This window comes from Myotis nattereri, assembly GCF_964212035.1.
Source record: "Myotis nattereri genome assembly, chromosome: 3".
In the NCBI taxonomy this organism is placed as follows: Eukaryota; Metazoa; Chordata; class Mammalia; order Chiroptera; family Vespertilionidae; genus Myotis; species Myotis nattereri.
Genome location: NC_138077.1, coordinates 43,723,936 through 43,741,218, shown reverse-complemented (window position 1 = coordinate 43,741,218; position 17,283 = coordinate 43,723,936). Strand labels below are relative to the sequence as shown.

The window sequence follows — 17,283 nt, the reverse complement described above, 5'->3', positions numbered from 1 at the left end:
TGTCCTTATATGTATAGAGTTATACAATTCCTCCCTAACCGCTCTACCCACATTGCTTTGCAAGTTGCTAATTTGTTGCAGAAAAGAAAGTCTCATACAATTCAGCAAACTGATAGAACAGGTCCTAGTATAAAAAATGGTATAGAACAATTAGCATATTTTATTCCATTGGTACAATATGAAAGTGAAATTTGATAACTGCACTGAAAATGTCCTTGTTCTTAGGAAATACACACTGAAGAATTAATGTGGTAAATGACCTATTCTCAATTGGTTCAAAAAAAAAGTAAACAACGAGTGTGTTTGTGTGTGCATGCGTGCGCACGTGCGTGTGTGTGTGTATGTGTGTGTGTTTGTGTGTGCATGCGCGCGTGTCTGTGTATGTGTGTGTGTTTGTGTGTGCATGCGCGTGTGTATGTGTGTGTGTTTGTGTGTGCGCATGTGCGTGTGTGTATATGTGTGTGTGTATGTGTGTGTGTTTGTGTAGAGATAGAGACAAAGGAGAGAAGAAAAAGCTGAGATGGTAGGTATGTTTCGTGACTAATGCCACACATAGTTCTAGCATCCAACGTCAGGCACAAGGGAGGCAGGAAGTGATGTGAACAGCTAGTACTTTATAAATTCCCTTTTCCTGAAGGGTTAGGGTACCCTAAAACATTTAATAATACAAGTTTCTTCTAAGGTTTAGGGTACACCAAAACATTTAATAACACAAATTTCTTTTAATACCTTTTTTCCTGATTACCAAAGGGATACATGTTCATTTAAAAATTTTGGAAAGTGCAGAAAGTGTTAGGAAGTAGAGAAACATCACCCATAATGTCATTATTCAAAGGCAACCACTGTTAACATTTTTGGTTATTTCTTTCTAATCTGCTTTCTATTACTGTTATTTTTAAAAAAATATGTTTTCATTGATTTTGAGAGAGGAAGGGAATGGGATAGAGAGATAGAAACATCGATGAGAGAGAAACATTGATTGACTGCCTCCTGCATGAACCCTACTGGGGATTGAGCCCAGAACCCAGGCATGTTCCCTGATCAGGAATCAAACCGGTGACCTCTTGGTTCCTTGGTCAACCTCAACCGCTGAGCCACACCGGTCGGGCTCTATTACTGTTCTTAGACCTAGTTGACTTTCTGTGTCAAATAAATTTTTACACCCTGTTTTATTGTTGCTGCTGCTGTTACTTTGCTTATTTACCATAAGCATTTCCCTATAACATTAGAAATAATTGCTAAATCATTTCATATCCTAAGGATATAATACAAGTTATTTGACTAGAATAGGGCATATTTATTATTTCGTTGACAAGACTATTTCATCTTATTTTTGCAGGCCCCAGTTGTGTCGGTATGACCTTGTTCTGATGGAAAACGTTGAAACCGTCTTCCAACCTATTCTGTGCCCAAAGTTGCAATTGTAACTGTTGTCAGGACACATGAGCACCAAGGAACGTCAAGAAAGCTATGGCCGGCTTTCTGAGAGCTTCGCCTTCCTCACTGTCTCCTCCAGGCACAAAAAGTACGGAATAACCCGGGTTTTTCCAGTCGCGTCCCATGGATGTCACATTGCAAAATGTCAGACGACTTTGGATTATAGAACAGTCCTGAGAAGGCGGGACTTAAGTAGGGCAAGTCTGAAATAGCCAGGCCCCAGGCAGCCAGCCGTCCTGGGGCCTCCTTTGTTCCGTCCTGTGATTCTGCCGCCTGTCACTCAGGCAGTTTAGCGGGACAAGCACCTTAAAGGGAAGGGCTGGCTGGAGACCTCACTTTGGACTCGACTCCACATTCCCTGTGCCAAATTCCTCCAGGTCCCGCATATAGAAGGGAACCAGACGGAACTACCTCACAGGGCTGTCGAGTGGGTCTTGGAGGCAAGTCTGTGAAGGGTTCTTCGAAATCCCACGGGTGTACTTCCACATCCATGAGTGGGATGATAAATGTGAATTGCTTTTATTTAATTTTATAAGGCTTATCTAACATGCAATATGAGAGCTATTTCTTATCAACACCAGCTTCTCTCTTGGGCTGCTCTGGGAAGGTAAGAAAGCCATACCCTGGCTTCCCATCTCCTCTACGTTGGGGAAAATGTTTATTTTTCCTTATTACTACTGTAATCCATGATTATTGAAGGAAATTTAGACAATGCATAGATGCAAAATGAACATATGCTATACACAGTTCCACCTGTTAGAGGGAATTCATGTTAACCTTTTGGAATAATGCTAAGTAACTTGTGTTGCTAAAAGGAGTTCCAAACATAAACCGGTTTGCTCCTGAAGCACGGGCAGCCTCCAGCTTGAGGGATTCTTAGGCTTCCCCAGGGCTATGTGTGACCCAGGAATCTAGAATGACTGCAGCAGCCAAGCCAAGGCCAAGAGGGCCAAGGCCAGAGAGGCCAGAACCAAGGGAGGACCATCCGTGGGGCCAGATGCCCAGTGTGGGGATAGAGCCAAAGGGGTGAGCACCACGCTTCCCACAGCTGTGGCCGCTGTGGGAAATTCTGTGATTCCCGAGTGTCACAGGCCCGGTGACTTCCTCACCCAAGTGATTCTCCTACTGCTTTCTGTGAGAACAGCCCTTATTTGAAAGAAATGGACTCTGTTTCATAAATTAGAGGGTTCTGTAAGTATGTTCCCGTGTGGCACACTTTTATACATGCAATACAGAGCTTTCCACTTCAGTGAGGGATGCCTGCCGTGAATGACTGAACTCTGAGAGAAAAGTCTCAGCGACGGTCCTCCCCCTGGACATTTTATCACCCTTCCCCTCCTCCCACATTCCCTCAGCCACTGGGGATGAGAGGTCAGTGTGCTATAGGCCCTGATTTTATTAGTTTCCTATGTTCTGCATTCTGATTAGCGCAGTCACCTCTTCATCCTCCTTCCGTTGCCTGGTAGGCAGCGGGTCAAAACAATAGAAAGGAAGTGCCAGAATAGCATTTCTGTCATTTATTATAAACTCTTCAGGCCAGTGGGTGTCCCTCAGCTTCTTCTCCTGGTGCCTCCTAGCTCGGTACCTTGCTCACTGTGAACTGGTTGGATGGATGAATGAACCGGTCAGCGAGCAAGGACGTTTGTTCACTGGAGTGGAAACAAATTTCAGTGAATTTCATTTAACAGTGACCAGGAGAAATGAAGGCAGTGACAGGTGTGACCACTCTCTTCTCAGAACCTTTCTCCCAAGGCCCCAAAGATCTCTTGCTATCCTGGCCTCTCCTCCCTTCTCTTTGTCAGTGTGTCTGTCTGAATTCCACATCCAAGATAGTCCATCCTCTTCCTGGCCATCACCACCCATTATCTTCCACTTAGTGTGTGGGCCGTAGCTAAACTGTCACTTCTTCAGGGGGAGTCTTCTCGGACCTTGTTTCCCATACAGCTCACTGAACTTCTCCTTCATAGCACCTTTTTAAGTTGTATTTTTGTACATTTATTTGTATGACTATTTAATATCTATTTTCTCCACTAGACTGCTCTGCAGGGCAGGAGCTGTGTACATAGCGTGGTGCCTGCACTCAGGAAATACACTATTTATTAAATGAACACTCTCCACTATCTTGTGAGCTTTCTGGAACCATATTTAGTTATAAGTAAAGGCCTCCCCTCCCCCAGCCAGAGTCCATTTCCCTGGAGGCACCCACCCTTCGTTTCCATTGACTTCTCCCCCCACCCCTCCCCCGCCAACACACAATTTGTTGTTATTGTCTCCATTATCTCTGGAAGCCCATAGCTCACTTCCCAGGCTCCCTGGGGAAAAAAAAGAGGTTGGCTTCCCCCCCACTCCTCTTTGAACCTTCCAAGTGCCCCCAACACCATTCTTCAGCATGCCCACCTATCCTGAGCCTGGGAGTTTTGCTCTCCCCCATTTTAGTGCCTTGGCTAAAACCCTCCAGGACTCTTCAGCCTTCCTGGATGACTCCAAACCGTGGTTCGAAGACCCCTTGCTTGTTTTTCCATGATGCCGTCCCACCACCCCACTTGCCACCGACTGCGTGTGCTTCCATTGCTGCTCTCATTATGTCGTACTGCAGCATGTTTCCAGGTCTGTGCCCACTCGGAGACTGTGAGCGTCACAAGAGCAGCTGCTGCCTGTTTGTCTTGGCCGCCCTAGCCTCGAGCTAGCACCACGTCAGGCACAAGGCAGGTGCTCATGAAATGTGTGTTGAACAGAATGGAGTGGACTCAACCCAAGGACTTGAAGGAGGTCACCTCCACTCTGAGACATCGACACACGTAACTGTGATTTACGAAACCCTAAACTCAGACCCTCCCACCTTCGGACTCCTGCCCTGCGCTCTCAGTCCTACAAAAATCTATCTTGGCCAAGGAGATTAGGGATGCCAGCCACAGAAACCCACTGATACAACACAGGTTTTATTAAAGAGATAGCTTGTAGAAACCCAGGAAGAGCTGAACCATCAGACCACGGCAAGGGCAGGGATGGGGGCAGCCTGTTCACGGGCCTTTATTAACCCATGTGCTCAGCCAGGAGTCTCGCTGCCTCAGCTCAGCTGTCTCCACAGGGCAGTTAGACCACCGGGGTCCTTGGACCCCTGGGTCTTCAGCCACTCATTAGGGGTCCTGATCCCAAGTTCAGGATTCTCTTGGAGAAGGTGACCATCCTGTTCCAATCAGTTATGGTTGCAGTGGGTGGGGAAGCAAAATCATGTGGTCGTCAGAGCTGCTTCTTGCAATTGCTCAGTGCAGAGCTGATGAAGCCAAGGTTGGGTGGTATTGACAAAGAGCCATGGTAAGTGACTGGCGAATTCACTCTCACTGGAGCCTCTTGCCTTTTCTTCCCTCCCCCTTCCCTGAGCCATTAGGGAAGTATTAGGTACCCACCTGCTTCCCAGTCCAGCACCTGTCCCTGGTGTGGGATACAGCTGTCCTTTGCCAGGGAGCCTGGGCATGTGCTATGAGTGAATGGCCTTGATGGAGGCTGGTACAGCCTACAGGTGGTGCACTGGCTGGTAAGGGTTGGCTCTGTAGGGGTTGGGTTGAGGCAGGGGTGGGCAAACTTTTTGACTCGAGGGCCACAATAGGTTCTTAAACTGGACCGGAGGGCCGGAACAAAAGCATGGATGGAGTGTTTGTGTGAACTAATATAAATTCAAAGTAAACATCATTACATAAAAGGGTACGGTCTTTTTTTTTTTTTCGTTTTATTCATTTCAAACGGGCCGGATTTGGCCCGCGGGCCATAGTTTGCCCACAGCTGGGTTGGGGCCAGGAGAAATGGGGAGACTGAGATCAGAGTGGAGGTGGATTGGGAATGGGGAGCACAGTCCAGGGCTTCCCCAAACCGAGAAGTTGAGTAGGAAGAATACGGACAGGAGTCTTTGTGGGGCGGGGTACATAAGGGAAGGCAAGCAGAGGCTTGGGTAGTGACCCTGTAGGGAGTTAGGTTTGCATTTCCCAAAATAGCTCTGTCAAAGGTTCTTTACCACCTCATGTTGGCTGAATCCCACAACCTTCAGGTCTCCTTGCTGGATTTTTCCATGGGCTCTGACACTGAGCACAGGTCCCTTTTCTAACAGTCTTTCTTGGGCTCTCAGGACACGTCTCCTCCCCACCTCCATTTCTCATCCAACATCCTTGAATGAACTGTCTGGTTCTTTCACTGGTTCCACTATTTCCTAACCTGGCTTCTAATCTCAGTCTTCTTTCTCACAAAATAATGGAGGGTAAGAGACTAGACTCTGTGTTTGCTGGTGTGTGATCTCTGTCAACTATCCCTAAGCTTCCATTTCCTGGACTGTAAAGTGGGGGCTGTTAAGAGTCCTGCTTCATGAGAGTTGTTATATGGAATAAATACATTCTTGTGTGTAAAATGCTTACTGTGAGGTCGTGAGTGTATTATTAGGTACTCAATGAATGTCAGCTGCCCTTACTCCACCCCCCCCCCCCCCAATTTAAACTCTCCTCTAGAGACAGATGGCATCAAATTTGAATGTTCAGTCTGAGCGCCGAATTTTCACTTGCTTGCTGAGAGGCAGCACAGGGCAGAGGAAAGTGCATGGGTTTTGGAGGGGGCAGCCCAGGGTGTGAGTCCTGTTCAGCACTCACAGCTGTGGACTTTGCAAAGTGACTTCATCAGAACACCTGCTCATGTACTTATCCATAAGTGGGCTCATGATACTTCTCTGGAGTGGAATAAGCTTTGCCATGTCCATTTCCTCCATGGCACTTACCATCCTATATAATAAAAGTCTAATATGCAAATTGTCCCCTCAACCGGGAGTTTGAGCAGGAGTTCGACCAGGGGCACGGCTAGCAGCTGCAGGCAGCCGAGGTAAGGGAGCGCCCCGGCCAGCAGCCAGCAGCTGCTAGGGACCCTACCTGTGTATGAATTTTATGCACTGGGTCTCTAGTGTTCTATAATTACATCTTTCTCCATGCTCTCCCCCAACCAAAGGAAAGTAAAGTCCTTAAGAGTAGGAGCCTTGCCTTCTGTTCCCTACTCTATTCCTTGCCCCAGCATACTTCTGACAGAGGCTCAATAACACTAGTTTCTCATTCACTTTCTCTCCTATATTCCTCAGACTTCTCAAAATCAACATATACCAAATCAAACAACTAGTCATTTCCTTGCTAGACCCTACCTCTTAATTGAACAAATATTTATTAAGTGCCAGTTCTAAGCCAAGCAGAGGGCTAAGGGCCAGATCAGACAAAAGATTGATGAGATATTGTCTCATTTGTGGAAATGTTTACTGTCTGCCGGGGAGATGAATAATGACACTGGAGCATAGTATTTGCAATAATAGAAATAGAGACCCTTCACAGAGAAGGAGGCCCAAGCATAGAGAAGGGACAATCTTTCCTGACTGTAGGAGTGGGAGGAGGCTTCTCAGTGGAAGTGACAATTGCCCTGGCTGTTGATGAGAGTAGGAATTTTCCAGGCAGAGAAGACTGCCAGATTGAAGGAAGGGTATTGTCAGAGGCATGAACTAACATGGTGCATGCTCAGCTGGAATGGAGGGTTTAAAGGGACAAATGAGAATGGAGGGCTGAGACCATTTGCCCCATTTTTTAAAATGGAAAATTTCACAAACATACAGATATAGAGAAAATGGTATAAAATCCACCTCCATGTGCTGATCATCCAGCTTCCACAATTATCAATTCAGTGGACAGTCTTGTTTATTTATATCCCTACCCTCTGAACTCCCATCCCATTGTTTTTTTAGGACACAAAGTTTTCTTTAAATATTTCTTTTGGGGAGGGGACACAACACTTCTCAATTAAGAGAAGCATCGTTTTTTTTTAACAGTACAGAGTGTATATATATATATATATATATATATATATATATATATACTGAGTGGCCAGATTATTATGACCACCCCATCAGTACAATGAAGTGAATTAGTTATGCAAATAATAATAATAATAATAATAATAAAACCTTGAGAGTATTTGCTTAGGAAGTGTTCAATATTCATTATTTTTGGAAGTGTCAGTGAAGTACTGAGGGGGTGGTCACAATAATCCGGCCCCTCGGTGTATATACAGATATAAAATCGTGCCGTGGATTCACAGGGAGTGGGGGCCAGCGGCTCGGGCTCCTTTCCTCTGGTTCTCACACAGTGAGCTCCTCTGGGTGGAGCAGGCTGTCCCTTCAGTTGAACCCAAGTACCTTTCTCTTTGGCTTCCTTCTTTTTCTGATCATTTACCTTCACACGTTTCAAGAAAGTATCAGCTGTTAGAGTGCTTAATATGCTCAACACATACATCAATTCTCTTGGCAAGAATCTTGCCCTTGTTTGTTTACAACAAAGCCCACCGCATGCTGGGTAACATTGTAGACTCACCCAGTTTTGCCAAGGGAACATTTGTAGACATCCCTTGAAGTCTACAATATCACGTTTCTTGTAGATTCAGATGTATGTGGCCAAAGAAACAACTCCATGTTTTCTGAAAGGCCTAGAGAACGTCTAGTGCCTCTCCTCTTTCCCTTTGTATTGGTCATTTTGGAAATTATTGGAAGATGGTGGTTCTAGCCAAAAGGCCCATTCCATTATTTTGATGCAAATCCAAGACATTAAATCATTTCATTCATACATGCTTTAGTATTTTGAAAAGATAAAGTGTATCCTTGTATTTTCTTCTCGCAAATGAGTCATAATATGCTCTAACACTGCAACTTCCTTATCTGACGACTGAACTGTGTCAGGATATATAGAGTCGCTTCCCTCTTTTAGCAAGCTACCTAGTGTTGCATTTGTGAATATACCACAGTTAACCTAGCTGGTCCCCAACTGAGGGACATTTAGGTTGTTCCCAATCTCTTCATATCAAAGCAAAGCTGAGAAGAATACCTTTGAACATACATGTTTGTCTATTGAGGGGAATATCTACAGGTTAAATTCCTGGACGCAGAATTGCAAGGACTTCGTACATTTTGAATTCTGACAGGTGCTCCCTATTTGGCCTAAAAGGTGCTTTGGGTGATAAGACAAGGATATTTTTTTCTGTTCAGGCTTGAGACATTCTGGAATCCTCTCTGCCCCTGCTTCATTTAATCAGTCATGTGCTCTACCAACTCAACTCCCAGCCTGTCTATCTCCCTTCCTTCCTTCATCCCCACTGCTGTGGTCCTGGCTCAGGCCTGCATCCTTTATCATCAGGACAGCTGCAACTATCACCTCAATGTATTCGAATCCTAACACAGGGGCGGAATCATCCTCTTGCTGAACCACTTCTGCTGGTGTCTCACCATGTACAATATTAAAAAAAACAACAACACTATTTCTTAGCCTGCCTGCCTTTCAATGCTTTCCAGTTCGTCCCTAACTTCTCCCTTATTTTTCATACACCTTAGACTGCACTGAACCCGGACCCTGGTGCCTAACTTGTGCCCCCACCTCTCTCTCTCTCTTTGTCCGATGTGGAAATCTTGCTCACCTTTTAAGGTACATTGAAGCCCCACCTCCTCATCCACGCAGCATAGGGCCACTAGTTTAGGACCCACATTGACTTGGATTCTAATCCTGACTTTCTTTGGGGGGGATGCCAATCCTCCTGAGATTCAGTTTTCATCTGTTAAATAAAGACAAAAATACCAACCTTGTTGAGAGGATGATAGCAGGCATCAATAAAAGGTAATTCTGATCATTTCCGTGGTCACTGTGACCTTCTCACCGGAGCCCCTGCTTCCACCTGGCTGCATTAGCTTGTGTTACCGCTAATTGTGGACAATTCTGTCTTGACCCCTAGACTGCAAGCTCGCTGTGGGCAGGGCTCGTGATTCGCCTCTGGACCCCCCCCCCCCCCCCAGCCCTGGCAGAGAGCCTACAAATAAGCGGAGACAGAGACTGAGATAAACGTGTAAAGAGAGGAAAGAGGGGCAGACGAGCGGAGAGGGGCTAGATTAGAAGCTAGGCTTGCGCTGGAACCTCGGCCCAGGGCCAGGGGCGGAGCCTGGGCTGGGCGGGGCCTATGGCGGGGCCTCAGCCTGGGGGCGGAGTCTGGGTCTGGGGGCGGGGCTTAGGGCGGGGGCCTCAGCCTGGGGGCGGGCCCTCGGCCTGGGGGCGGGGCTTGGCGCGGGCCCGGCCTCGGTCCGTCGGCGAACGCGGTCCCCGGGCTCCGGCTGCGCGCGGCGCGGTGCAGGCGCTGCCTCCAGGCTCCTCGCAGCCGGCGGGTCCGGGTGCGGGCGCCGAGATGCGCCCCCTGCTCCGCCTGCTCCTGGTGTTCGTCGGCTGCACCTTCGCCTTGTACTTGCTGTCGACACAGCTGCCCCGCGCGCCGACACGGGGCTCCGCCGAGGACGCCGAAGGCAGGTGCGTGGCGGGGACCGGGGTTGGGGTCAGAGGAAGCGAGACAGTTTCGGGGATGGGGTCTGGGAATCTGAGACTCGGGTTCTCGGGTCGGGGGCGACGGGGCCGGGATTTGGGGTTCCAGCACAGGCGATAGGGGTCTGGTCTCGGGCAGGCCGGCGGCTGGGACCTGCGCGCTGCGGGCCGCGCCGGTGCCGCGGGCTGGTGACTTGCGGAGAGAAACGCGGCGCTTTCCCCGGCGGAGCCCGCTCGCGCCTCTGTTCACGCCGTGGCCGCGCCTGCCGTTCGCGTTCCCAGGCTCAGCCCTCACCCCCGTGCGCAGCCGACCCTCACCCGTTTGCACCCGCAGCCCCTTCACGACTGCTCTCAGCCTCCCACCTCACTTAGGTCCACCCTGGGGACTGGAAGGCATTCGGCCTTCAGCCGAAACGTGGACTTTAAGTTATTCAGGGGTTGATGATCGGGTCCGCCCTCTTCCTGACTGTCTCTACCTATCCGTGTCTCATTGCCGCCCCGGACGAGGCTGGAGGCGGTGTGATACCGGCCGGGCTGGTTTGCAGGAAGAGCTGCTGTTTGTAAATTTCATGGGCTTACGCCTGGCACAGCCTTGAGTGTAGGATGTTCCTGATATTTGAATATTAGGACAGTTGTTTTCAGTTACTGCACCCTTATGCTCTAGCTGAGAGGGCTTTGCTGTGGGTGTCAGATGTGCTAAGAGAAGCATTTTGCTGAGGACGAGGAGGGTTTGCTAATAATTGATCACGGATGGATTCAAGGGTTGCTCAGGTGGCAGCCGCAAAGCAGCCTTTACTCTGTAACCGTTGTACAGGACTCAGAGTGCACCCAGGACCAGATAAAGATCGGGGTGAAAAGGCAGGCTCTTTGAAAGGACTGGTTTCCAGGCTGACGTATCATCAAGAAGGTTATGTTTATGGTGCCGGACAAATAGACGTTCCCAGGGAATCTTTAGTTGGCGTGTTACTGTCTGATAAAACAGTCCTTTTAGCTAGTAACTCAGGAGCAGTGGGAAGATGGACTTGTCCTTGGCCTAAAGTTTGTGGGGGAGGGGGTGCTTCTTGAAAGGAAGGCATTTTAGGACGTTTAGTCTTTGCCTGGAAACTTATCCATTTACTTCTTGAGAATAGACTGTAAAACTTGAGAGGTGAAAGGGAACTTACTGATTATCCAACACACTGAGCCTCCTTTCCAGATAAAGAAACGGAGCCCAGGGACTAGCCCAAGATCACACAGCCGGACAGTAGCAGCGTTCAGGTGCCACCCCATCTCCCTTGCTTCCACACCAGGGCTCGTCTGTCTGCTCTGCTGTGTTGTATCAGGTCACCACCATCTGGAGCTCCCAGCATGTGTATATTCTCAGCAGACCAGAAGATGAGCACATTTATAAGACGACCCATTGAGTAACTTTCATAGGTACTGGGCTGATCTGGACTCACGCTTCCATCTGCTTTTCCAAATCCCCAGGTCCCTGTGGTTCCCCTCCGACTTGGCTGAGCTGCGGGAGCTCTCCGAGGTGCTTCGAGACTACCGGAGGGAGCACCAGGCCTACGTGTTCCTGCTCTTCTGCAGTGCCTACCTCTACAAACAGTGCTTTGCCATCCCCGGCTCCAGCTTCCTGGTCAGTGCCCCGTCCTCCTTCTGTGCCTGTCAGGAAGCCTCCTCCTGTCTCTGTAGGGGGGTCCTTAGGCTGCAGATCACACAGTTCAGAGGACAGACTACCGTGACTCCCCTGTTTGGACAGCTTCTCCTGTGGCGGGCACTGTCCTAGTTGTTACCTGCATGACCTTATTTAATGCTCCCAACAGCCTCATCATGTGGGGAGAAGTTAAGTTACTGTCCAAGGGGACAAGGCGAGGAGGGGGTAGGGCTGGGAGCTGCACCTGCTTCTGCTCAGCTCCAGGGCCTGCCTTTCCCCTCAGGTTTGCTGCCTTTGTTTCGGAGGCATCAAGAGCCATGGCGCACTGTCCTTGGGAGACATACAGATGTACCCTGGGCTGGGTCAACTCTTCCTCCTCACAGCCCCCAGGGTGTTCTGCATTTTGGCACTGCTTTTGACTTTTCAAAAAACAATCTGTTTTCGGGGGGCCCAAGTCCCTCTGATTGAGGCCACTCCCCCCCCCCCCCCCCCACACACACACAATCTGTTTTTTTGTCTGTGAGTTCCTGAGTTCCTTGAGGATCGGACCTGTTTCTTATTCTCAGCACTTGTATTCCTTTGCCTGACATAGGGAGGTGTCTTCGTAAGCGTTTAAGGAACAAATGCAGGTTGTTTGTGGTGATGTTAGGCTATGGAGGACCGGGAAGTTTCTCTGATGTGGAGAGAACAAGTCATTCTGACTTTCCAGCCACAGCCTTAGACCCGAGCTCATTCTCCGGCTGTTGGATGCTTCTCATCAGTTGCCATCTCAGTTTATACAGAAGACGCTGTGCTCTCCTCCCAGCAGCATTTTATATATATAGGCATGGCGTTGGCTTGAATCCCAGCTATGCAGCCTTGGGCAAGCCATTTGACCTCCCCTGCCCTGTGTCCTTGTCTATAAAACAGGATACTCTATGTAACCCCTAGGGTTGTTGCGTGGGAAGAGTAGGTGCAGAGTGGCTGGCATGGTGATGGGGCCTGGCACGCAGTGGCACTCAAGCACTGGTTGAATGATTGAGTGATGGAGCGGATAGCCTGCTCTCTCTCTCCTGCCCCAGCCTCTTTTCGCTACTACAGGCTTAGGCTGGGTCTGCTTAAGCAGTTTCTTCGTTGGAAACTGGAAGAAAAGCAAATGTGTCCGTGCCAAGAGAGGCGGGGGAGGTATGTGGAGTTTGGGTACCTGCCTTCCCTCTGGAGCTGATCCCTCATTAGGGCAAAGAGCCAGCTGCCACCTGGATCTCGTCTGTGCCTAGTGTGATCTTGGGCACGATACTTAATCTCTCACCCATAGGATGGGGTAAGGATAGCATATGACACAGGGTCATAGTGAGGATTAAATAAAACATGTAGTCAAGCACTTAACACATGTACGTGCTCAGTAGACCCTCACTTCCTCACTTCCATATTCCCCTTTTACTTTTTAAAAAATATATATTTTTATTGATTTCAGAGAGGGAGGGAGAGGGAGAGAGATAGAAACATCAATGATGAGAGAATCGTCAATTGGCTGCCTCTTGCATGCCCCCGACTGGAGATCGAGCCACCTGGGCGTGTGCCCTGATTGAGAATAGAACCCTGACCTCCTGGTTCACAGGTCAATGCTCAATCACTGAGCCACGCCAGCCAGGCCCTTTTACTTTCTGTCTTGTACCCCACATTTGGCAGGATGATGTTAACCAGCCAAATTACATTTAGGAAGTATCAGCTCACTTTATCATTTTTGTTAATCTAAGACTTTTTTGAGTGTCACCTAGATCTCAACATGAACTGCCCCCACCCCCACCCCCACCCCACCCCCCTCCCGTCAAGTATTAGCATACCACATAGAAACAAGACATTTTATATAGCTTGTGTGGTCTTACTGAGGAAAAATCCATTATTTGTGTTCATATAAAGGGGTAAAAATAACTTGTGAGTTTCACTTCTGCCCTCTCGGAGCATCCGTGTTTGCAGGATGTACACGGCAGGCTGGGCGCTGTATACTCCTGTTTTGTCCTTTAATTCTTCCTGCCCTCTGAGGTCTTAATCCTCATCCCTGGCTTAAAGGTGAAGAGCACAAAGCCAGGGTTGTAGCTCTCAGCTCTTTCATCACTTTTCACTCACTTCTTTAAAATGGGAGTTGGGTTTGGGCCAGAAGGGCGGAGGGAACTCACGACTCGACCTCCAGGACTGGTAGCTGCCAGATGTGCTGGTGGCTGAGGATTTGTTTTCTTTGCAGAACGTTTTAGCCGGTGCTTTGTTTGGGCCATGGCTGGGGCTTCTGCTGTGCTGTGTGTTGACTTCGGTGGGTGCCACGTGCTGCTACCTGCTTTCCAGTATGTTTGGCAAACAACTGGTGGTCTCCTACTTTCCTGATAAAGTGGCCCTGCTGCAGGGCAAGGTAAGGGGCAGGGGTATGTCTGAGTGCTGGGCTCCCATAGTCACCTCAGGGACCTGGGGGCGGGGGTGAGGGGCAGGGATTTCCCGCCGTGTTCCTCTGCCTGCTTCTGGGAGTCCTAGGGGTTCTTTTGGTGTCTCCAAGAGGCACAGACCTGGGATCAAATCCCAGCTCCATCATTAGCAGCTCTGGGACTTGAGGCAAATTCCTGACTTCTCTGAGGCTCAGGTACCTCTGTTTTAAAAACAAGGAAAACAGTCTCTACTCAGGAGGCTGTTGGGAGGTTTGGGGACAGAATATATAAAGTATCTAGAACAGTGCCTGGCACCAACAGATTTTCAACATCTGGAAATGCTTTCTGCTTCCTAATGGCCTTGTCTTCTTTGGCTACAGGTGGAGGAGAACAGAAACAGCTTGTTTTTTTTCTTACTGTTTTTGAGACTTTTCCCCATGACACCAAACTGGTTCTTGAACCTCTCGGCCCCGATTCTGAACATCCCCATTGGGCAGTTCTTCTTCTCTGTGCTTATCGGTAAGAAGCTTTTGGAGTGAGTGAGTCTTCAGAGTTGTGCCTGCATCTGCATCTGAGGCCCACGAAGAGCGTCTTCAGGTGTTCACTAAAATCCTCATTTCAAATCTACTCAGGCATGAACAAGAAACCTCAGAAAAAGACTTTCAGAAAAAATTGGACTGTTCATCCTACAACTGTATTTAGTGCCTATGGTGTGCCAAGCACTGTGCAAGACATTGGGTTAGAGGATAATGTATAAAGCACATGACTTGGCCCATGCTAGGTGCTCAGGAAATACTAGCAGGAGAAGCAGGGTTGGAAGGAAGGTATGTGGGCAGAAAAAAGGAACAAGAGCAGCGGACTTCCTGTCTGGCTTTGGCTTTGGCCCCTGTTTAATTAAGATGTGCCTTAGGAAGAGCAGGTACCACTGGAGTTCCTTCCTGCCTCCTGACAGTTGTGTGACCTTCAGCAGGCTGCTTCGCCTCCTTGGGCCCCGTGGCCAGGTGAGGGACGAGAGCAGTGTTTCTCAATGTGTAGGCCGTGGACCACCTTTATCAGAATGCTAAAGTGCTAACACCCTATTAAGTCAGTGACTCATTTTCTCCTGGAAATAAACCATTTTCTTTAAGCCTAAGGCAAGGATTGCCTCGCTTAAACCTTCTTTAGAGTGTGGATGGGAAGAATACTCAGGGCTTCTAGGTCAAACAAAACAAATCTGTGGTTGAGCAGCTGCTATTAATAGGGGATTCTTGAGAGAAATTGAGGTCTTAAAATGAAGCCAAATCAACCACAGTTAATTCTGGTCATATCAGCTTTCAGACAAAGTGCCTCAGTGCCTCGGTTAGCAGCCTGTAATTACCCAGGTGGCACAAAGGTCAGAAGGACTCTGGAGACCAGAGCTCCAGTCTCCCCTCTGACAAGCTGTGCAACCTTGAGTGGTCTGTGATCTTGAGGTCTGTGATCAGCTGTGGGAGAGGGCTGGATCATCAGGGGGTCCCAAGCCAATCAGAGTGGAGAGGCTTTTAACTTGCAGGCTCCTGATGCTCTCTTAGACCCAGGTCACCAGAATCTCTGGGGTGGAGCCCTAGGATATGTTTTTGTTCACTTCTCCAGGAGATTGTTGTCACCAGCCTGTCTAGCCGCCACCCAGACTTTTGGGGTCCAATGAACTTGATGACCCCTTAGAAACAGTGTAGACCATGAAGAGAACACGGTGGTTTTTATGTGATGTGTACAGTAGGCCTCATCATGCTGGTGCTTCTCCTTACTTGGCTCTTGGCTGCTCAGAACCAGATTTGGGGCCCACCTCTAGCAAGTGGGTGATCCTTATGCATTTTTGTCCTAACTCTGCTCCCTTATTTTATTCATCACTCATTGTGTTTTTCCTGTTAACATCTGTTTAATCTTATTGTAGTGTATGTATTTTTGTAAACCATCTCAAGTCCTTTTGTTAAATAAGGCAGGTATGTGTGGGAAGTGAAGAAAGGAGGGAGGAAGTGGAAAAGAAGGGAGAGAGTAGTATGTTTAGGAGTTAAGAGCTGTGAATTCGTGGTGACATTTCTGAACGGTTAATGTTCTTCTTTTTCCTTTTCTTCTTCCAGGTTTGATCCCCTACAACTTCATCTGTGTGCAGACAGGCTCCATCCTGTCAACCCTTACCTCTCTGGATGCTCTTTTCTCCTGGGAAACTGTCTTTAAGCTGCTGGCCATCGCTCTGGTGGCCTTAGTTCCTGGAACCCTCATAAAGAAGTTCAGTCAGAAGGACCTGCACTTGAACGAAACAAGCAATGCCAATCATCTAAACAGCAGAAAGGCCATGTGACCTGGATTGTTTTGGTTGTGTGTCCCTGGACTCTACTGCTTCTGTGTGTCATGGGTGTGGTCCTGTACAGCCCCTCCTTGTTTTTTAATTACCCTCAACGGGTGGCTTGGACAGTATTCATCCGGGCGCAGTGTCTCGTCATGAAGGACACTGTGCTGTAGAAGGTGAGTTACAGCAGGTTCTCAAAGCAGCCCTGGTTCAGCAGGACACTCTGTGAACTGACAGCTGCTCAGAAAACCCTGTTTATATTTTATCGAGTAACAGGGAGCTCAGGGTAGTCTGTTGTATTTATTTGCCTCTTGCCAAGCCCAGAGCTGCCTCGGGAGAGGATGCCGACTGTCCTTGTCCAGAGTGCCTCTTTTGCAAAGTGAGAGGCTGTAGTGACAGCTGTTCCTTCTGTTCTTTTTTGCGGATGACCTACCTCTTCCATAAACCAAGGGAAAGAGGCTGCTTAGGACGTCTGTGTACAGTTCAAGTGCACAGTGATTTCTGCGATGCGCTTTGTGCTCAGGCACCCTGAGGTTGCCATGTATGTCAGGTTTCCTCTTGGTTGCGTGGCCTGACAAGTAAGCTGGTTGCAGACAGATGATTAAATATGAATTGAGCACACTCTGTATGCCATGGATACGTGCTGGAGAAACTCGCATCCCTCCGGACAGCGTAGGGCCCTTGACTCCCCTGAACCAAATGACCATCAGTACATGTTCTAATCTGTGCTTTCTGTGTGGGAACCCCTTCTCCCTCCTGCTCGGAGAATGGGTGCAGTACCCGCAGATATTGCCCTCTGAATGTTTCTCAATTTGTCATTTGCCAAGAATAACTGAGGAATAATGATATTTTATCTTTTAATTCTAAGAGGAAAACTTGGTTTGGGGTTTCTGTGTGTGTTTGGATTGTCTGCAGCTGTCGTTGCTTCCTAGCGCAGCAGCACTGCATTGGCACAGCCCTGGTTTCATTCTTCCAAGGACAGAAGGAGCTTGGCTCCTAAACTGACCAGCTCTGGGACCCTGTACCCGACAGGAGTAACTCATCATTTCTCACCAGAATGGTGCGCTTGTGCACGGTCTGCTGGGTTTTGGATTTGGGTTGGCCAAGAATCTTGCCAGGGCTTTAATCTAGGCCACCTGTTCTACA

The 17,283-nt window shown here is 48.5% G+C and overlaps 2 protein-coding genes across 3 annotated transcripts in view; both read left to right on the top strand.

Annotated features, from left to right (window-relative positions):
* Positions 1-3,556, top strand: part of LIPH (lipase H) — a gene marked incomplete at its 5' end in the record, with an annotated part of 45,136 nt that extends 41,580 nt beyond the window's left edge. For both annotated transcript variants that reach the window (XM_081088232.1, XM_081088231.1), the window contains one exon: positions 1,340-3,556. In XM_081088232.1, coding sequence (XP_080944358.1) covers positions 1,340-1,427 — 88 coding nt within the window. In that variant the 3' untranslated portion in view covers positions 1,428-3,556. The remainder of the gene's footprint in view (positions 1-1,339) is intronic.
* Positions 3,557-9,593: 6,037 nt separating this feature from the next.
* On the top strand, positions 9,594-17,004 carry TMEM41A (transmembrane protein 41A). Its single transcript, XM_081086243.1, has 5 exons — positions 9,594-9,785; positions 11,265-11,418; positions 13,658-13,819; positions 14,210-14,348; positions 15,929-17,004. Exons 1-5 carry the CDS (start codon positions 9,667-9,669, stop codon positions 16,147-16,149), a joined length of 795 nt encoding a protein of 264 aa, XP_080942369.1. The 5' UTR covers positions 9,594-9,666; the 3' UTR covers positions 16,150-17,004.
* Positions 17,005-17,283: the final 279 nt, after the last annotated feature.

What these genes read in the sequence shown, in the direction of transcription:
- TMEM41A (XM_081086243.1), top strand. Translation starts at nt 9,667, where the DNA reads ATGCGCCCCCTGCTCCGCCTGCTCCTGGTGTTCGTCGGCTGCACCTTC. An exon ending in TGGCCCTGCTGCAGGGCAAG is followed by an intron (nt 13,820 to 14,209) that starts GTAAGGGGCAGG and finishes CTTTGGCTACAG; the next exon opens with GTGGAGGAGAACAGAAACAG. An exon ending in CTTCTTCTCTGTGCTTATCG is followed by an intron (nt 14,349 to 15,928) that starts GTAAGAAGCTTT and finishes TTCTTCTTCCAG; the next exon opens with GTTTGATCCCCTACAACTTC.